Raw genomic sequence first — 22651 nt, forward strand, 5'->3', positions numbered from 1 at the left:
GGGAGGAGCAAGGGGCAGGAGGTGCAAGGGCGGAGAGGTGCTACACACTTTTAAACAAGCAGATCTCATAAGAACTCACTTATTAGCTATCCTGAGGACAGTAGCAAGGGGATAGTGCTGAGCCATTCATAAGAAATCTACTCCCATGATTCAATCATCTCCTACCAGGCCCCACCTCCAACACTGGAGATTACATTTCAACATGACATTTGGTTGGGAACACAGATACAAACCATATCAAATGATAATAGCCCTTCCCCCAAATTAAATACCCTTGTAAAGCTAATGAAAGACCATCAGATTAGGAGGATGAGGAGAACCTGAATTCTGCTAAGGTATAGACTTAAACAATTACCAGCCATTAGCCCTGGAGGTCACAAGATTGGCAACTTCCCCAATTACTCCTGCAGATAACATCACCCTTGCAGTACCTAAGATTGGCCTTTTGAGATGTCTGTTCAGATTTTTGCATTTCTGATCGCAGATGGCTCCACCCAGACCGGCCAACTGGCCCCCTCCCCTGTAGAAGTGGCTCAGCACACAGAATGACCATTTCCCACACCCCTATGATTGTATCCCCAACGAACCAGCAGCTTCCATTCCTTGGCCCATGACCCTCACCTTGAAAAACCCTAGTCTCCCTATTTTCAGGGAGACTGATTGAGTAATAAAACTCTAGTCGGGCCGGGCACCGTGGCTCACGCCTGTAATCCCAGCACTTTGGGAGGCCCAGGCGGGTGCATCACGAGGTCAAGAGATAGAGACCATCCTGGTCAACATGGTGAAACCCTGTCTCTACTAAAGATACAAAAAATTAGCTGGGCATGGTGGTGCGCGCCTGTATTCCCAGCTACTCAGGAGGCTGAGGCAGGATAATTGCCTGAACCCAGGAGGTGGAGGTTGAGGTGAGCCGAGATCGCACCATTGCACTCCAGCCTGGGTAACAAGAGCGAAACTCCGTCTCAAAATAAATAAATAAATAAAACTCTAGTCTTCCATTCAGGCAGCTCTCTACATATTAAACACTTTATCTGTTGCAATTCCTGTCATTTAGAGAAATTGGTTCTAAGTGGGCAGTGGGCAAAATGAAAACACTGGACAGTTACAGTTTTCTTGACTCAGAGACTTTAGAAACACAACCAAATGAGTGTGCAGTTCTAGTTAACTACAGATTAAAACCCAGATCTAAGAAGATTCCTGAAGCAAGCAGGAAGCCTATAAGAATGGACTGAGTACAGGGACACCGGGGAATCCGTTAACTTAATCAGTTTAATGTGGGCATTATAGCGATAAGACTGGCCATATTTTTCATAGATGTTTACTAAAATATGTAGGGGTGAAATACTATAATTTCTAGAATTTGCTTTAAAATGCTTTAGGGTAGGGGAAGGGCTTAGAGAGAAAGAAATAACTCAAAAAGGTCAAAACCTCAATCCTGAGGTAGGTATGCAATGAGTCTGCAGATTTCCTTACACTCTCTTCCCTACTCTGGGACATGTTTGAAAATCTTCATAACAAAAAAAGAAAAAGAAAAACAAACTTTTCTTAGTAAAAAAAGGAACAAATATGGATAAGTGACTCCTATCTATTAGGAACATATAATCAGAAGTAAAAAAGGCAGGGCAAGAAACAGGGCAAAGAAGTGCTTATACCCTAAATTGCCTTATTATTTTTTTGATCAGGATCATTCCCAGCCCCAGGAAATTCAGATATACAAGGCTCTAGTATGTCATGGAAGTCAGAGGAGTCTGAAGTGGCCCCCCTGGGACCTCACAGAATGGGAGAGACCAAAGTAGGTAGGCAGACACACCCACTGGGATCAGACCACTGGCTGAGAAGGAGGGCTCCAGGCAGCACAGAGTGATGGTGCCGCCATGCTCATTCCCGGTGTTCTTTTTAATCAAGGAATCATTTAATAAAAAGTCATTTGCTAGAGTCATCTCCTTTTGAAACCCACACCACAGCAATGTCTCTTCATCTACTAAAAATGAAAGAGATTAAACCAGATGCCTGCTAAGATCCCCTCCAGATGGTTTCCTTGTTAAGCAAGTCCCGCTGTATGCAGTTGTTAGCAACCTGTTCTGTAACCTGTAAGATACTAGATAAAAGTCTGATTCCAAGCTTAAAAAATAGGTTTTTTGTTTTGGGGGTTTTTATTCATTTATTTATTTAAAGACAGTCTCATTTTGTCACTCAGGCTAGAGTGCCATGGCGCCATAATAGCTCACTGCAGCCTTCAACTCCCAGGACCTTCAACTCTAGAGTAGTTAGGACTACAGGTGAGCTCCACCACGCCTAGCTAATTTTTTTTTTTTTTTTTTTCTGAAGAGACAGGGTCTTGCTATGTCACCCAGGCTAGTCTGAAACTCTTGGCCTCAAATGATCCTCCCACCTCAGCCTCCCAAAGTGCTGGCATTAAAGGCATGAGTCACCAGGTCCAGTCTTAAAAATAATTTTTAACATCACTTTTGACGTCTGTATTTACTAGATCTACAAGTTAGACTTGGTAGGTCCCTGGTTTCTAAATAACTATAAACAACCCTAAGGAAAGAGCACCTTGGATGAGTGTAATTATTTGAGCATAAGCAAAATGACTTTATTTAAAACAGTAAGAGCCTGGTGATAGTAACTGCATAATAGAAAAGAAACGTGAACCACAGCACCCCTCAGCTGTTTCCGAGGGTAAACCCCATATGGAAAATTCCAGCCCATGTTGTTTTAAGGAAATACAGCATGACTGAAAACAAGTGTGACAACGTGTACCACCTGACTTCAGCGTGGGGACCCAGGGAAAGCACTGTCTTCCCTCCCCCTGGGTTGCCTCCCAGATTTTCCTTGAAGCACCCAGGGAGTTCTGTTCTTGAAAAAAAGTTGGCACTTCCTTTGCTACGCTGGTACAAAGTTCACAGAGATGCTAATCTGATCCACCCTGGAACATTTCCTCCCTCAATAAAATTCTCTCTCCAAAGACAAAGCAAACAGTGATGAGGAATGAAAGAAACCAAGATGCCAGCGGTGGTCAAGGGCAGGGATAAGACAAAGTGCGTCAGAAAGAACGCTCTGAAAGAACATTCTGTCAGGGCCAGCACCTGACACACCCACGGTGTCACCAGTGCCTGGAGCAGCCCTGGCAAGTCCCTGAGCTCCCTGTGGCTTGCTCCTTCCCTCTCCAGGCAAAGCATCACACCCCCCAGTATAATGTTGAGAGGAACAAATGAAAAAAGTATGGGAAAGGAAAGGATTGTTAAAACTGGAAAGCCCTATTCTCATATTCTCAATTTTTTTTTTTTTTTGAGACAGGGTCTTGCTCTGTTGCCCAGGTTGGAATGCAGTAGCACAATCCCAGCTCACTGCAGTTTCAACCTTCCAGGCCCAGACCTACCTCAGCCTCCTGAGTAGCTGAGACTACAGAAGCATTACCAGGCCAAGCTGCTTTTTAAAATTCTTTTGTAGAGATGGGATCTCGCTATGTTGCCCAGGCTGGTCTTGAACTCCCAGCCTAAAGCAACCGTCCCACCTCAGCCTCCCGAGTACTGGGATTATAGAAGCAAGCCACTGCACCCAGCCATTCTCAATTTTTTAAAACATATGCCACATTTTGTTTTATGAAAATATCACAAATTTATTTAATGACCTGTAACATTTCAAAAGGATGTTTATTCCATTTCCAAATCTAAACTATTAAGTAAGCCTTTTCAAACTATATAATACCTAATACCCCCTCCCAAGATGCGGCAGTAACCCTGCCCACCAGGTAAGCTCCTGCTCTGCTGGTACCACCCCCCCTAATTCCCACAACCACATGCCCAGGTCAGGTGGTCTCCTAACCCCCCCACCTCCACCCCCACCACTACAATGTGACATTTTCCTTTCTTTCTGTTTTCCTGCTCCCCATTTAACTCAAGACCATGGTACTGGCTACATAAGCTACCATGAACAGAGCCACCAAACTACTAGAGCAGCCCAGAGTCCAAACTCAGATCTGCAAAGCTGTGAGTATTATTAAAAAGCCATCTGTACAAAGGTTTGATGAGTTTTTCATGAAAGGCAACCCTAAACTGGGGCCCCTGGGACCATCTACCATGCTCATGGGAGAACCCCATCCTGGCTGCCTCCTCCATGCTTTTGGGAGGACCCAACCCTGGCTGTCTCAAAGAAAGGAAATCAGGAAGTCCTCTTCCAGTAACCAAAGGAGACAGTCCACCTCATGCCTCAATTAATCTACAGGAAAAGGAGCCTAATTATTGCATAATCTTCTTAGGATGATCTAAGCAGATAATTCGAAGTCCTGCAGTACTTGCCTGTCTTTTCTTTCTGCTTCCTGAAAACTGGGCAAGAATAATTCACTCAATGCACAGTGCTATGATAAAGAATAAAATGTGTGACCAGGCACAGTGGCTCATGCCTGTAATCCCAGCATTCTGGGAGGCCAAGGCAGGTGTAACACTTGAGGTCAGAAGTTCAAGACCAGCCTGACCAACATGGTGAAACACCATCTCTGCTAAAAATACAAAAATTAGCTAGGCATGGTGGCCGGTGTCTATAATCCCAGCTACTCGGGAGGCTGAGACAGGAGAACCACTTGAGCCCGGGACGCAGAGGTTGCAAGTGAGCTGAGGTCACACCACTGCACTCCAGCCAAAAGGACAGAGTGAGACTCCGTCTCAAATAAAAATAAAATAAAATGTATGTGTGAATAATGCAGTTGGTAACCACCTTGGGAACCACCTACCGAAAAGAACACAAGACAGCAATATCTCACATAGGAACAGGATAGCTAACTCTCAGCCTATGATGGCCTGGACTTTTCAAGCACAGGACAGAGGCATGACTAAGACCATCGGACACACAGAAATGGCAATGAAGTCTCCTTGTTCATCCAGGGACTCAGAGGGCTCTGCGAAAGATAGGCGTCAATTCGGCCAAAAACCAGCCCTCCTGGAGGCTGGGTACCCTAGCCCTCCCAGCACTCCTGCTTCCTCTGACCTGACTAGGAATTAGCTCCTGGGATTCTGCTCTTCTGTGATATCCCACATCCTTGTTTCTACTTATGCCCAATCACAAAGAGATCTGATTTCAGAAAGAAAGCCAACTTACAATGGAATATCATTCAGCTGTAAAAAGGAAGAACTTTCTGGCACCTTTCTGCAACATGAGGGACTCCTGAAGACAGGATGCTGACTGTAATGAGCCGTCACCAAAGCACCAACACTGCTCAAACCCACTGACATGAGGTGCCCAAGTAGGCAAATTCCTAGAGACAGAACGTGGATCCCACCTGGGATAGCTGGGGCTTGGAGAGAGCAGAGTGGGGAGCGAATGTTTAATGGGTACAGTTTCAATTTGGGAAGATGAAAAAAGCTCTGGAGACGGATGGTGGTGATGGTTGTACCATAATGCGAGTGTACTTCATGCCACCGAACTGTACACTTAAAAGTGGTTAAGATGGTCAATTTTATGTATATTTTATAACAACACAAACCTTTTTTTTAAGGAAATGAAGAAACATCCCTGTTTCGCAAGTTATTTTGTTGTGTGTTGGTGGTAAGCAGGCCCATGCCTTGCCCTGGAATATCCCTGGCCTGGGTCAGTAGAAAGCACCCAAGAAATCTCATCCGAAACTGCGTGCCTTACCTCACTCTCTTTACATACAGAAGGAGTCTTGACTGCTGAGACTCCTCCCCTTCTCTCCATACTGCCCGCTTAGACACCCACTCATGGTGTACGGAGCATTGATGACATGTCAAGCTCTGTCCTAAACATCAGAGGGTCACAAGCATGACTCTCAGAGAAATTTTATTTCCATGAAGTAAAAGACAGAGAACATCAAGTCGAAGGATAGTTGGTGATGAATGACTGCCAGGACAGAGGAGGCAGTGTAACAGGGAGTCAGAGGAGGTGACATCTCAGCTGTCACCTAAATCACACTGCCCACAACGTCACAAACAACTCACAACTACTCTCTCCCAGGATGTCTCTACCCACTGAAGCTGGTAATCTTTATAAAGCCTTGGGATTCTCTAGTCCAGGTTAAGTTAAAACTAAAAGCAACTCATCTCTCCTTCAAACCACAGTCAGCCACGGATATCTTTTGCCAAATAATAATGCAATTCACCCATGAAATTATCTACCTATCTCTGCTTAGAAAAAAAGGAAAAAAACTTATCCTCAGCCCTCCTATGTCTCCCCATCCTGCTGTACAAGCAGCCAAACTCAAGTGAAGATATAAATCATTTGTGCAGGCCACGCTTCTGTTCCCACCCGTGTCCTGGAGCTGCCCAGGCCTTTCCTACAGTGCGCAATGCTCAAGAAACAATAAAATATTAACTATGGTGAGTCAATAACACAATGCAAGATGCCCAAGGAACTCCCAGAAGAGGTCTAAGAACCTAAATCAATACCCCCAGTCCATGACAGAAATATACTCAACAATTTTTGCATTCTTAACCCAAGAAAAGTGCATTGAAAAAATTAATTCTTACTCAGGGGATGTTCTGTGGGCAAGAAGGCAGCAGAAAGTGATGCATCTGCAGACCTGCCTGAGGCAGAAATTACGCCCAGTGAGAACTAAAAGAAGTGGATTTCCACTCAACAGAAAGAGGGTCTAGGAGTTAACCTGCTTAGGACTCCTGTACTGCTGGGAGGGGAAGAGCCAGAGAAGCTGGTGCAAACATCATGGCAGGCGATTTGGCAATAAATACAAAATGCATTAGAAACACACATCCTGGCCAGGCACGGTGGCTCACACCTATAATCCCAGCACTTTGGGAGGCAGAGGTGGGAGGATCACCTGAGGTCAGAAATTCAAGACCTGCCTCCACTAAAAATAAAAAATTTGCCAGGCATGGTGGTGCACACATGTAATCCCAGCTACTCAGGAGGCTGAGGTAGAAAAATCGCTTGAAACAAGGAGGTGGAGGTTGCAGTGAGCCGAGACTGCATGACTGCACTCCAGCCTGGGTGACAAAGCAAGACTCTGTCTCAAAAAAAAGAGAAACACACATCCCTTCCATGCAGCCATTCCTTAGGATGTACTCTGCAAGGGTGCTTTCCTCTCGGGTCTCCCAAGCCCTCTGCCCACCTGCACCTGTAATTCATGTTGCTATCTGCCGTCCCCCAGGCCCTGAAAAGCTAGGTGCGGGAAGATTGCCCCTCACACATTCAAGGCAGAATCCACAACACCAAGCATATGTCTGGTACATGGCAGGCACCAAATATTTCAAATGAATGGAATTTAGGGATTGTGAAGTGTCCTGAAAAGCTGAAGTGAATGGGTATTCACTTCAACTTTTAGAATAGTAAAAAATCAGGGCCAATTAAGTATCCAATAAAGGAATGGATGAGTAAATCGAGCTACAGCCACAGAGTTGAATGCTGTGTGGCCATTAAGAACATGGTATGGCTGTGGTTACAAAGGGCATGGATGCAGGAACAGAGCAGATATGTGGGCAACTCCCCAGAAGCCAACCTACAGGGGAGAAAAAAAAATACTCACATCAAAAGCTCCAAATCCACAAGAAATGTGAAAAAGAGGATCCTACTCCTTCACCTACCATGTCTTGTCTAGTGGGATACCAGTCCTCCTTGCTCCATTCCCGTAACACAAGTTAAAGTCACACTATGTTAGTGCCAATATAACATCTAGGACAATGATCCCCAAGCATGAGCAAGCAAGACAAGGGGAACCAGCACTGCAAGCAAGCGAACACTTGACCACAAAAGAAAATGAACAGATGAGAACAGAAGGCTCAAAAGAAGAGATTCTGTGCGAGAAGAGAATGAAACACTCAAGGAAGAAGAGAAAATTCTCACAAATGCTTCACACTCCCAAACCACTGAAGAAGAACATGGATTCAGTAAAACAAGCGCTACAGATGACCTAAAGGATGTTGGAAACCTAACAAAATGAAATGAGGATGAAAACAACATGACAACAAAATTAGTAGATAAGTTAAAAGAGGCAAAGTATGGAACATACTGTTGCAAACCAAATTATTAACTCGAAAGAATTATGAGCAGAATGGAGAGCACAGATGAAAAAGACGGATAAAAACAGAAATGAAAAGCAGATGACAGCTATCTAACGTAAATTATCCTTGAAGTGGAAAAGTTAACAAATAAAATGTAAAATGCATCAAAAATATAATACATACACAGAATGATGTAAGAAAATTTCCTAAAGTGATTAAAGAAACTAATCTGCAGACTGCAAGAGCATATCATGTTCTCAAAAATGTAACACAATGTGTTCACAGTAGGTACAGATGTTAATCAAGTTACTAAACATCAATGATAAAGCCAGAGTTATGTGCACAAAAAGCTCATCACCCACAAAGGAAAAAAAAAATCAGTCCTGCCTGAGATTTCTCCCATTAGCCTAGCAAACACTAGCAAACACTGGAAGACCCTAGAACAACAGCCACCAACCACTAGACAGGAGTGTCCTATCTTTTGGCTTCCCTAGACCACACTGAAAGAAGAATGATCTTGGGCCACACAGAAAATACATTAACATTAACTACAGCTAGTAACCTTAAAAGAAAAAAATTTTTCATCTTTTTTTTTTTTTGAGATGGAATCTCACTCTGTTGTCCAGGCTGGAGTGCAATGGCATGATCTCAGCTTACTGCAACCTCTCTCCTGGGCTCAAGCTATTCCCCTATCTCAGTCTCCCGAGTAGCTGGGATTACAGGCACCCAAGACCATAGTCGGCTAATTTTTGTATTTTTAGTAGAGACAGGGTCTAACCTCAGGTGATCTGCCTGCCTCGCCCTCCCAAAGTGCTGGGATTAAAGGAGTGAGCCACCGTGCCCAGCAGTATTTCATCCTGTTTTAAGAAAGTTTACTAATTTGTTGTCTGAGCTGATGTTTACCTCATAAACTGGGCTGCATTCAAATCTCTCTTGGGCTGTATGCAGTCAGCGGGTCACAGGTTGGACAAGTTTGCTCCAGAGTGTAGCCTTAGACTATCACCAAGTGAAGGTGTCACTCAAGTCCAGAAACAAGAGGCAAACATTTGCAAATGTGAAAAAATATTCAGAAAACAGGACGCTAACATTACTGAGGGAAGAAAACAGGAATCCAGCCAAATAAGAGATAAAAGATTCTGGATTGGGGCTGGATGCAGTGGCTCACACCTGTAATCCCAGCACTTTTGGAGACTGAGGTGGGAGGATTACCTGAGGTCAGGAGTTTGAGACCAGCCAGACCACTATGGTAAAACCCCCTCTCTACTAAAAATACAAAAAATTAGCCAGGCATGGTAACGTATGCCTATAATCCCAGCTATTTGGGAGGCCGAGGCAGGAATCACTTGAACCCGGGAGGTGGAGGATGCTGCAAGCCAAGATCACACCATTGACCCTGTGTCAAAAAAAAAAGATTATGGATTGGGAAATCCACACCTAAGTAAAAGCATAAAATCAATGTAAATGAGAACTGAGCTAAACAATGGAAATAACCTTACATGACAGAATGGAAAGTACAATGTAAAATCAATAATAAAACTTTTTTAAATGAGTGACTGGGAAAGCAGGGAGGAGAATAAGAATGCTGGCACCCTTGACTCAGAGGGTGGGGAGTCAGTGAACACTATCAGACTTAAAACATTGTTTTTCAAAAGCCACAACTGTAACCTTATAATGCTTTCAAAAATCTCTTCCCTTAACCTTACTTGAACCTTTTAGAACAAATCTCTCTTGTACTAAAGAAACATTTATTTGAAGTTTAACATTTCTTTGGTTTCACTTCAGTTTATTTCCTTTTATTAAAATCAAGTAAATGTAATACTTTTGTTATAAAAGCACAGACGCACAAGTTGTATCTTTATAAAAGTACTTCTATCCATCTTTTCAACTATCTCTGTGTGTCTAAATGTCTTAGAAAGTTGCCTGGGCTGAAAAAAAAAACCTTATAAAACGAGACGTTACTTTGGATGGTTGGGATCTGGGGAGATACATACCTTCTTTGTCTTTTTCAGTTAGCTGATTTCTTTGACACACTCCTCCCTCCCTTCCTTTTCTCTTTTTTTTTTTTTTTTTTTTTTGAGATGGAATCTCATTCTGTTGCCCAGGCAGGAGTGTAGCATGATCTCGGCTCACTGCAACCTTGCCTCCCAGGTTCAAGCAGTTCTCCTGTCTCAGCCTCCTCAGTAGCTGGGATTACAGGCACCCACCAACACACCTGGGTAATTTTTGTATTTTTAGTAGAGATGGGGTTTGATCATCTTGGCCAGGCTAGTCTTGAACTCCTGAGCTCGTGATCCACCTGCCTTGGCCTACCAAAAGTGCTGGGATTACAGCCATGAGCCACTGCGCCTGGCCTCTTTTTTTAAGAAACAGGCTCTTCCTCTATTGCCCAGGCTCAAGTGCAGTGGCACCATCATAGCTCACTGCAGCCTTAAACTCTTGGGTTCAAGCGATCCTCCTGCCTCAGCCTTCCTAGTAATTGAGACTACGTATGTGCCACCATGCCTAACTAATTTTTAAATTTTTTATGAAGATGCAGGTCCCAGTCACTTTGTTGCCCAGACTGGTCTTGAACTCCTGGCTTCTAGTAATCCTCCCTTCTTGACTTCCCAAAGTACTGTGATTACAAGTGTGAGTCACCATTCCCAGCCTGATTTCTTCCTACTGAGCATGCATTACCTTTGTCATTTTATGCAAATACAGAATGATCTGCCTTATTTAAAAAATAAAACAAACTGAAAAAAAAAAAAAAACAGGCCAAGATGCTAACAGTGATTCGTTTTGGATGGTAGGATATGAAATGTGAATTCTCTTCACACTTTCTTGCACCTTCCAGGAAAAAGAATTCCAATGTTGGCTGGGCACAGTGACTCATGCCTGTAATCCCAGCAACTCTGGAAGGCCAAGACAGGTGGATCACTGGAGGCCAGGAGTTCAAGACCACCACCCTGGCCAATATAGTAAGACCCTGTCTCAATATAACAAAATTTAATTAAGAAAATTTTTTTTTTAATTTCAGCGTTGCTAGAGAACATGTAAAGGTGATTTTGAAAGTTCAAGTATCTAATAAGGTGCTATGAGAAAACAAAATTTTTTAAAAAACCAAACCATGTATATATGCAGAAGGAAGATTAACAATGGATATAGGTTACAGGTGATTATTTTTTCCTTCTTTCTTATCTACTTTTTCATTTCTGGAAGATGAGCATTTACTACTTGTGTTTAAAAAAAAGACATTTTGGTTTTTTTTTTTTAATACAACCGTCTTCTCAAGAAGTGATGATTCCTGGTCCAAGAGGAACCTGAGTGGTTAGACAGAGGACCAGGTAATGCCTGTGGGAGGAACAGAAACCCCTGAGGGAGAAGATGAACAGGTAGTTTCCACCTTCTCTCAGCCCCCAGCTGTCCAGTGACTCATTCTCTCATTGCTAAGGTGAACAAGGAGTGAGGACTAACCTAGGTCAGACAGAGCCCTCAGAATGTGCCCACACATCACAAAGGAGAAGACTGCCCTGAGTCAGACACAGCCCTCAGAATCTGCCCCACACCATCACAATATGTGTACACAGCCAGGAGGAGTACATTTGTTAAGTCAGAAACAAGATTAGGAAGAAAATGGCTCGATTCATTATCAACAATAAATGAGCACCAGGAAACACACCACTCAAAAGCCTGGCATGCCCAAGCTATGCTGCCCAAGATTACCGCCTTTATGTGCTTTTGATGGCTAAAAAACAAAAAAAAAAAAAGAAAAAATGGGAGGGAAAGCAGGGGTTGAGAGGGAGGAGCAGAAGAGAGGAGAAGGAAGGGGTAGGGAAGAAAGAGGACGGCAGGGGAAGGGAGGGAAAGAAGAGAGGAGAAAAGGAGAGGGAAGGGGAGTGGAGGGGAGGGGAGTTAAGTTCCTAAAAGCAGATGAGGGGTTACCCAAAGGGATTACCTTCAAACTTCACTGACATGCAGATACTCAGCATGCTCAGACCTTAAGGTTTGGAGCATTCCAACTGAACAAAACTCACCAGTGGCTATGGCCCAGTAAACGTCTGATCCATTCAGTAACTCACCACATGCTATGGGAGAATAAACCTGGGAGCCGGGCACTTGAAGCAGAATTCGGAATGGAGCGACTCGTGCATTGGAATCCAACACTGCATCCAGAGCACCGACCAGGCGACCTTCAAAAGAAAAGAGAGGAAAGTGCACCTGTGAGCACAGGCTGGCCAGCTCCTCAGGTGTGTGAGGCACGTGGCTGCTGACTGACTCCATACTGGGGTGGTAGAGACAGTTTCATATCCAGTTCTTTGACTCACCTCACAAAGCCTGAGCTCCATGGAGCCAAGGGCTCTGCATCTGCAGCAGGACCTGCCCTGAAGGCACTCAACACTCATTTGCTGAATCAGTGAAGTGAATGAAGGGCCCCAAACCAGTCACCCAGCCTAGCTAAGGTGCTATGAACCAGTACATAAATAAGCAGAGGCTCTGGAGTCAGACTACCTGATGCAAATCCTGGCTCCAACCACTTTCAAGCTGTGGACGGTAGGCAAATCACTTAATTTATCTGTGCCCTGGATTCCTTGTTGGTGAAATAAAATAAGCACAGTCTACCGACTTTGTAGGGTAATTGCGATAATTAATGAGTGAATGTATTCAATATTCAAAGTGCTTAAACAATTGCAAGCCCATAAGAAGTATTCTGTGTCACCTATTATTATTATTTAATCATCATTATCCTCCTCTCCAATATGGTAGAATATTTCCTGCCTGCTCCAGGGTACTGTGAGATGTAAATAAGATAACCAGCAGGGAGTGGTGGCTCACCCCTGTAATCCCAGCACTTTGGGAGGATCATCTGAAGTCAGGAGTTTGCCCCATCTCTACTAAAAATATAAAAAATTCGCCAGCCATGGTGGCAGTCACTTGTAATCCCAGCTACTCAGGACGCCAAGGCAGGAGAACTACTTGAACCCACGAGGTGGAGGTTGCAGCGAGCAAAGATCACACCATTGCACTCCAGCCTGGACAACAAGAGCAAAACTCCATATTAAAAAAAAAAAAGGAAAACCTATCAAAGTCCTTCACAGACTATAAAGCATGAAATGTGAGTGCAGGATTAGCATTTTGCTGTAATAAGTGGCATCTGAAATCAATGGCAGGCAAAAAACAACAACAAAGCAAACGAAAAAGGCATCCCAAGGGGTGCGATGGCTCATGTCTATAATCCCAGCACTTTGAGAAGTCAAGGCAAATGGATCGCGTCAGCCCAGGAGTTCGAAAGCCGCCTGGGCAATACAGTGAGATTTTTTATCTCTATAAAAAATTAAAGAATTAGCCGGGCACGGTGGCAAGTGCCTGTAGTCCTAGCTACTCAGGAGGCTGAAGCGCAGGGATGGCTTAAGCTCAGGAGTTAAAGAATGCAGTTAGCAGTGATGGTGCCACTGCACCCTATCCTGGGAGACAGAGCAGGACTCAGTTTCAAAAAAAAAAAAAAGGCATCCTGATCCTTGATTGCCTGAGAATCTAGGTGGCTAAGATGGCTGAGAAGATCAGGCATCTCAATTTACTTTACACATTACCCTTAACGAATGCCCTGAATAAGGGCCACAGCTGCCTGAGCAACTACTGTGTCTATTTTTATATAGTTTAACAACCTCAAGTATAAAGAAAAGTTGAATCATTAGGGAATAAGTTACTTACTTAACACCCCATTATATATTTCATACAAACATGGCATCCTCCTATATAACCACAGTACAACCAGCAAATTCAGAACATTAATATTGATATGACCCTAATATCTAATCATAAGATCCTATTCAAATGTTGCCTAATGTCCCAATAATGTCATTTTGCTACAATGGATCCAGTTCAGAATCACATTCAGTTGACAAGTCTCTTTAGACTACGTAGATCTGGAGAAGTCTTTAATTGACTTTCATGACCTTGACACTTTTGAAGCTTTACAGTCCAGTTTTTCCTGTAGCCTGTCCCAAAGTCTGAGTTTGCCTAAGGTCGCATCATGATTTAATACAGGTTATAAATTTTTGGCAAGAATCACAGAAGTGATGCTGTGTTTTCACCACATCCTATCAGGTAGCAGATGACCTCTACTTGTCCCAATCTTGGTAACTTTCGCTTTGATCACTTGACTCGAATAGGGGCTGCCAAGCTTTTGCACTATAAAGTTATTCCTTTTTCCTTTGTAATTAAAAGTGTTGGGAACCAGCCCAACCCAGTGTGTGGTGCCCCATATCCCTGCCGCCACAGGGGAAGGAGAAAAGGAAATAAAGACAAAGATAAGAGTAGAAGTTCATGGCATGGATCCAGGGGTCCAAAGCACTCTCCCCTGGGGTGATCCTCATTGGCACTGAGCTCTGGGCTCCACAAGCTGTTATTAGGTGTATACACTTGTTAATTTAGGGGTGGCAGAGCAGGAAGGGATGATCAGGGAGGACTTGAAACTATTGGGAGAGGCCTTGAAACTAAAGTGGGAAAGATAGCCAAGCGAGAGGAGGGTGGTCTGCAGTATTCAGTAGCAGATTCTTATGCAACCTTAGAAACTGAGTTCTCCCTCTGGTTGCTATCTAGGTGTATTTGCATCAGAAGCATAGCAGATAAGGCGCTACCAAGACATCACTGGGCTTTTGCAGACACAGGGCAATCAAGATTACTCCATATTCTGAGAACCTAGGCAGAACCTGTGCAGTATCTCTGCCCTGCAAGGTTTTTCCTCCTTGCAAGCTCCCATCTGCAAAGACCCTCCGGATCTTGTGAGCAGAGGTTGCTTCCCTTCTCAGAGATCTTACGCAAGTCCTTTTTACCAGATCCTCATGCAACCTCCATGTTGAGAAGGCATTCCTGGGACCAAAGCAGTATTTCCTGCTCTGCAACCACCCTGCTGCGGTGTTCCACGGTTTTACAGCGCTCCGATGGTCTTTACCCTAGGCCTCCTATTGCTGCTTGATTTCTATTTTACTGCACCAATATTTGATACAGCTTAGTTCGGGTTACAAACTTCAGTGTACAATAAGCAAAGCAAGCTTCTAATTATTTAACTAGAATAACATAGGTCTGCCCCTGGCCATCTTGACCCACAAATGAGTATTCTGTGGAGAGGTATTCTAAAGCCATGCAAATTTCCTGTTCCTCATCAAATATTTCATTATTCACTTATTTATATCAGTATGGCCTCATGTTTTTTTGTTTTATTCAATGGGTTATAATCTATTCCTATGATATATTTTGATACTCTAATTGTTCCAGGTTTGGCCAATGGCAATCCCTTCAAGCAGGCTTCTGTGTCCTTCAGATATGTCCCTATTGTTCTTCCTATTTTCTGGAACAACAAAATATTCCAACCTCATCTTGTAATTTCACTACTCTGGCCCTGGAATCAGCCATTTCTCCAAAAAACTCTGGTTTATTTCGTGAAGAATGGTATTTAAAAGCTAGCATATATCAATAAATCCAGGAGTTGGTTTTTCGAAAAGATCAACAAAATAGACCACTAGCCAGATTAATAAAAAAGAAAAGAGAGAATAATCAAATAGATGCAATAAAATATGATAAAGGGGAAATCACCACAGATTCTACAGAAATACAAACCATCATCAGAGATTATTACAAACAACTCTATGCACATGAACTAGCAAACCTGGAAGAAATGGATAAATTCCTGGACACTTGCATCCTCCCAAGCCTAAACCAGGAAGAAGTCGAAACCCTGAATAGACCAATAACAAGGGCTGAAGTTGAGGCAGTAATTAAGAGCCTACCACCCAAAAAAAGCCCAGGTCCAGATGGGTTCACAGTTGAATTCTACCAGACACACAAAGAGGAGCTGGAACCATTCCTTTTGAAACTATTTCAAACAATCCAAAAAGAGGGAATCCTTCCCAAATCATTTTATGAGACCAACATCATCCTGATACCAAAACCCGGCAGAGACTCAACAAGAAAAGAAAACTTCAGGCCAATATCCATGATGAACATAGATGCAAAAATCTTCAATAAAATACTGGCAAACGGATTGCAAAAGCACATCAAAAAGCTTATCCACCATGATCAGGTAGGCTACATCCCAAGGATCCAAGGCTGGTTCAACATACACAAGTTTATAAACGTAATTCACCACATAAACAGAACCAAAGACAAAAAACACATGATTATCTCAGTTGACGCAGAGAAGGCATTTGACAAAATTCAACAGCCTTTATGCTAAAAACCCTCAATACACTAGGTACTGATGGATCTCAAAATAATAAAAGCTATTTACAACAAACTAACAGCCAATATCATACTGAATGGGCAAAAACTGGAAGTATTCCCTTTGAAACTTGGCACTAGACAAGGATGCCCTTTCTCACCACTCCTATTCAATATAGTATTGGGAGTTCTACCCAGAGCAATCAGTCAAGAAAAAGAATAAAGGGTATTCAAATAGGAAAGGAGGAAGTCAAATTGTCTCTATTTGTAGCCGACATGATTGTATATTTAGAAGACCCCATCGTCTCAGCCCAAAATCTCCTGAAACTGATAAGCAACTTCAGCAAAGTCTCAGGATACAAAATCAATGTGCAAAAATCACAAGCATTCCTATTCACCAATAACAGACTTAAAGAGAGCCAAATCATGAGTGAACTCCCATTCACAATTGCTACAAAGAGAATAAAATACCTAGGAATACAACTAACAAGGAATGTAAAAGACCTCTTCAAGGAGAACTACAAACCACTGCTCAATGAAGTAAGAGAGGACACAAACAGATGGAGAAATATTCCATGCTCATGGTTAGGAAGAATCAATATCGTGAACATGGCTATACTGCCCAAAGTAATTTACAGATTCAATGCTATCCCCATCAAGCTACCAATGACCTTCTTCATAGAACCAGAAAAAACCACCTTAGACTTCATATGGAACCAAAAGAGAGCCCACATAGTCAAGTCAATTCTAAGCAAGAAGAACAAAGCTGGAGGCATCACATTACCTAACTTCAAACTATACTACAAGGCTACTGTAATCAAAACAGCATGGTACTGGTACCAAAACAGAGATATAGACCAATGGAACAGAACAGAGGCAATGGAGGCAATGCCACACACCTACAACCATCTGATCTTTGATAACCCTGACAGAAACAAGCAATGGGGAAAGTATTCCCTGTTTAATAAATGGTGTTGGGAAAACTGGCTAGCTATGTGCAGAAGGCAGAAACTGGACCCCCTTCCTGACACCTTACACTAAAATTAACTCCTGATGGATTAAAGACTTAAACATAAGACCAAATGCCATAAAAAACCTAGAAGAAAATCTAGGCAAAAGCAATCAGGACATAGGCATAGGCAAGGACTTCATGACCAAAACACCAAAAGCATTGGCAACAAAAGCCAAAATAGACAAATGGGACCTAATCAAACTCCACAGCTTCTGCATGGTCAAAGAAACAGTCATTAGAGTGAATCGGCAACCAACCAGAATGGGAAAAAATCTTTGCAGTTTACCCATCTGACAAAGGGCTGATATCCAGAATTTACAAAGAACTAAAACAGATTTACAAGACAAAAACAAACAAGCCCATTCAAAAGTGGGCGAAGGATACAAACAGACACTTTACAAAAGAAGACATACATGAGGCCAACAAACATCTGAAAAAATGCTCATCATCACTGGTCATTAGAGAAATGCAAATCAAAACTACACTGAGATACCATCTCACGCCAATTAGAATGGCGATCATTAAAGAAATCTGGAGACAACAGATGCTGGAGAGGATGTGGAGAAATAGGAACACCTTTACACTGTTGGTGGGAGTGTAAATTAGTTCAACCATTGTGGAAGACAGTGTGGTGATTTCTCAAGGACCTAGAAATAGAAATTCCATTTGACCCAGCAATCCCATTACTGGGTATATATCCAAAGGCTTATAAATCGTTCTAGTATAAGGACACATGCACACGAATGTTCATTGCAGCACTGTTTACAATAGCAAAGACCTGGAACCAACCCAAATGCCCATCGATAATAGACTGGACAGGGAAAATGTGGCACATATACACCATGGAATATTATGTAGCCATCAAAAACGATGAGTTCATGTCCTTTGTAGGGACATGGATGAACCTGAAAACCATCATCCTCAGCAAACTGACACAAGAACAGAAAATGAAATACTGCATATTCTCACTCATAGGTGGGTGATGAAAAATGAGAACACATGGACACAGGGAGGGGACCATCACACACTGGGGTCTGTCAGGGGGAAACAGGGGAGGGACAGTGGGGAGTGGGGAGTTGGGGATAGACAGCATGGGGAGAAATGCCAGATATAGGTGATGGGGAGGAAGGCAGCAAATCACACTGCCATGTGTGTACCTATGCAACAATCTTGTATGTTCTTGACATGTACCCCAAAACCTAAAATGCAATTAAAAAAAGAATACTCAGGAATAAAAAAAAAAAAAAAGCCAGCATATGAAAGCCAGGTATGCTCATGCTAATGGGGTACTTTCACATCCCGTCAATGCACAGAGCCAGGCAATATAAGTCTGTACATGTATATGTGTGTACACGTAAGCCTTGAACAACACAGTTTGAACTGTATGGGTCCACTAATACATGGAGTTTCTTCTGCCTCTGCCACCTCAGACAACAAGACCAACCCCTCCTCCTCTTCAGACTACTTAACATGAAGATGATCATGAGGATGAAGACCTTTATGATGATCCCCTCTACTTAATGAACAGTAAATATATTTTCTCTTCATTATAATTTTCTTAACCTTTTATCTTTCTTTATTGGAAGAACATAGTGTATAATACAAATAGCACACAAAAATGTGTTAACCAAATGTTTTATCAATAAGGCTTCTAGTTAATAGTGGGTTATTAGCAGTAACATTTTTAGGGATCAAAAGTTGTATGTGAGGATTTTTGACTGCATGGGGGTTGGCACCCCAGCCCCGGCATTGCTCCAGGGTCAACTCTGTATGCATTTACATACTTACATACACACACACAGATACACATATTTGTTTACACATTTACATCGATTTGTATTTTCATATATATCCACACAGAGAAAAACGAGTTCACACCAGTACCTCCAACTACAACCCAATACCACAGAGTTCTCATTTCTTTCCATATTTGTAACCCCTTCTCCAACACCAAGTAAACTGGCTTCCATTATTCTGAAGAAAAATGTTTTAGCCAGGTATGTGGCACACACCTGCAGTCCTAGCTACTGAGGAGGCTGAGGCAGGAGAATCGCTTGAACCTCAGAGGCAAGGTTGCAGTAAGCTGAGATTGCACCACTGCACTCCAGCCTGGGCGACAGAACAAGAAAAAAAGAGACGGAGGCTCACTCTATTGCCTAGGCTGGAGTGCAGTGGCACAATCTCGGCTCCCTGCAAACGTTGCCTCCCAGGTTCAACTGATCCTCCTGCCTCAGCATCCCGAGTAGCTGGGACTACAGGTGTATGCCACAGCACCTGGCTAATTTTTCTATTTTTAGTAGAGATGGGGTTTCACCATGTTGGCCAGGCTGGTCTTGAACTTCTGAACTCAGGTGATTCGCTTGCCTTGGCCTCCCCAAGTGCTAGGATTACAGCCATGAGCCACCACCCCTGGCTGATTGTCAAAATATTTACTTATCTGATCAGTCTTCCTGTTGCTACCAATATCCCCTTCCCCAGCAGAGGCCCTTTTCACTCCATCCAGGGTACAACACGCCCCACCTCCATAATCTCCTTAATCTGCCCACTCAATAACCCTCAGAAAAGAAGGAAGAGCACTGGGCTTTTATAGCAAACACTCCTTAGGCTTCTCAGAATTCTTGCGTTCTTCCTGGTTTGCTCCTAAGTTCCAGATGACAAAGGGGGCTGGAAACCTGTCTACTGGATAAAGGGCCTGCCACTTTAATATAGAACCTTAGCCACCACTCAGGGGAGCTCAGTGATTAGGAACATTGGGTTAAAGCTGTGATGGCTCACACCTGGGATTGTGATGGCTCAATCCCACCACTTTGGGAGGCTGAGGCAGGCGGATCACCTGAGGTCAGAGTAGCCTGACCAACATGGAGAAGCCTCATCTCTGTAAAAAAATACATATGCTTTCCAGCACAGGCCTTGGACCCTACAGCCACTGAGATGTTCCTAAGAAGAACCGGATTACCATTTATGAACTACTTTTTAAGGCGGGAGTCATGGTGGCCAAGAAGGATGTCCACATGCCTAAGCACCTGGAGCTGGCAGACAAGAATGTGCCCAACCTTTATGTCATGAAGGCCATGCAGTCTCTCAAGTCCCGAGGCTACATCAAGGAACAGTACCTTACCAGTGATGGTATCCAGTATCTCCATGATTACCTTCATCTGCCCCCCAAGACTGTGCGTGCCACCCTGCACTGCAGCCATCAGAGACAGGTAGGCCTCAGCCTAAAGGTCTGGAGGGTGAGCAATCTGCAAGACTCACAAGAGGGGAAGCCGATAGAGGCTTCTACAGAGGGAGTGCTGTGCCACCTGGTGCCGACAAGAAAGCCAAGGCTGGGGCTGGGTCAGCAACGGAATTCCAGTTTAGAGGTGAATTTGGTCATGGACGTGGTCAGCCAGCCACCTCAGTAAAATTGGAGAGGATTATTTTACGTTGAATAAACTTACAGCCAAAAAAAAAACTTAAAAAAATATATGATTTTTAAAAAAGAAAATTCTTCTCTGGTGAGTTGGCCTTTGTTATGGAGAATGCCCTGAGGATACTGAACAAGGATTACTCTTCTCTAATAAGAACGTAACTCCATCTAGCTTTCTAGTCTTATTAGTGGTATAAGGGTAGGAGGAATAGAAATCACTTGTGAAGGTCACACCCAAGGACACAGACCCATGGAAGACTAAGATTGATGCTATGATTATAGAACTCTTCCCCTCCCCCACACCTGACCACCACACCAACAGGCTCCAGAATAATGACAGTAAGGACAGCTGGAAGTACTGCAAGATTCAGACTCTATTTAAGAAGGAGTTTTTTGTTGTTGTTGTTGTTGTTTTAAATTTTTTATTTTTAGTTTTTTGTAAAGATAGGGTCTCTCTGTCTTGCCCAGGCTTGTCTTGAACTCCTAGACTCAGACAGTTCTCCCACCGTGGCCTCTCAAAGTGCTGAGATCACAGGCATGAGCCACAGTGCTCAACCAAGGACTTCTTAAGCCCAAAGACGGCCAGGTGCAGTGGTTCACGCCTGTAATCCCAGCACTTTAGGAGGCCAAGGCGGGCAGATCACAAGGTCAGGAGTTCAAGACCAGCCTGACCACCATGGTGAAACCCTCTCTCTACTAAAAATACAAAAATTCACCGGGCATTGTGGCACGTCCCTGTAATCCCAGCTACTTAGGAAGCTGAGGCAGGAGAATCGCCTCAACACAGGAGGCAGAGGTTGCAATGAGCCGAGATCGTGCCACTACACTTCAAGCCTGGTGACAGAGTGAGATTCTGACTCAAAAAAAAAATTAAAGAAAAAAGAAGAAGCCCAAAGACAAAAGGAGAGAGTATAACAAGGACACCTGAGGAATCTGAACGTTCTGGTACCTACAACTACAGTGAAGATGAGAAGATGAAACACTGCCCAAGTCTGAGCCAGAATAACACAAAGCTCACACTTACAGCCTATCTTCTCAGTTCCTATCACCCAAAATATTATGCCTGGCATTTGACACCCCCCCAAAAAAAAACCATAATGCATGCTAAAACAGTCTGAAAAGGTAAAGTAAGCAACAGGATGAAACTTTAACAAGATGGAAGAACAGATGAAACTTTAACAAAATGGAAGAACAGATAAATAAAGAAGTGGAAAAACTCTGAGGAAGGATTCATAAGAAATCCTAGATGTGAAAAGAAAATCAAGGAAAAATGAGGATTGCCTTTGATGGGCTCATCAGCAGCCTGGACATAGTCAAGGAAAAAAAATCAGTGAGCTGGAAGATAAGTCAATAGAAACTTCCCAAACCAAAAAGCAAAGACAAAGAAAGAGAGGCAGCACAAAGGACAGAACATCCAGCAATTGTGGAACAATCCAAAAGGTACAAGATGTACATAACTGGAATAATAGGAAAAGAGACAGTAATCATTTGAAGTAATAATGGCCGGGGATTTTCCAAAATTAATAACAGACACCAAACCACAGATCCAAAAAGAACATCAAGCAAAATAAATGTCAAAAAAAAAAAAATCTAACTCTAGGTAAATCATATTTAAATTTCAGAAATGAAAGAAGAAGAGAAAATCCTAAAGGAAGCCATGTGGGGAAAAACAGCTTGAGGAACAAAGGTAAGAATTACCACAGACTTCTCATTTTAAAAGGCATATAAGCAAGAGAGTAGAGTACAATATTTCAAATGTTCAAAGGAAAGAAACCCTAGAATTCTATATCCAGTGAAATGATCTTTCCAAATTGAAGAAATAAAGGCTTCCTAAACAAAAACTGAGAAAATAATTTCCAGCAGACCTAATTAGCAAAAAATGTTAAATGAAATTATCCAGAGAAAAAGAAAATGACAAAGGTCAGCAACTGAAATCTACATAAAGGAAGGAAATGTGTCTGAGAATAAAGGTAAAAATATTTTTTCTTATTCTCAATAGATCAAAAAGATAATCATCTAAAGTAATAATAGTAAGAATGTACTGGGGATCACAGCACATGTATT

At 42.8% G+C, this 22651-nt stretch overlaps 1 protein-coding gene across 4 annotated transcripts in view; it reads right to left on the bottom strand.

The window, feature by feature from the left end:
* Positions 1-22651, bottom strand: part of TBC1D8 (TBC1 domain family member 8) — a 134110-nt gene that overhangs the window by 61081 nt on the left and 50378 nt on the right. For 2 of the 4 annotated variants that reach the window (XM_035271762.3, XM_002757434.6), the window contains exon 2: positions 12029-12139. In XM_035271762.3, coding sequence (XP_035127653.1) covers positions 12029-12139 — 111 coding nt within the window. Of the gene's footprint in view, positions 1-11983; positions 12140-22651 lie in introns of all 4 variants that reach the window. The other 2 variants (XM_035271761.3, XM_008980153.5) reach the window with 1 other exon arrangement.

Source organism: Callithrix jacchus, chromosome 14 (genome assembly GCF_049354715.1).
Source record: "Callithrix jacchus isolate 240 chromosome 14, calJac240_pri, whole genome shotgun sequence".
Classification (NCBI taxonomy): Eukaryota; Metazoa; Chordata; class Mammalia; order Primates; family Cebidae; genus Callithrix; species Callithrix jacchus.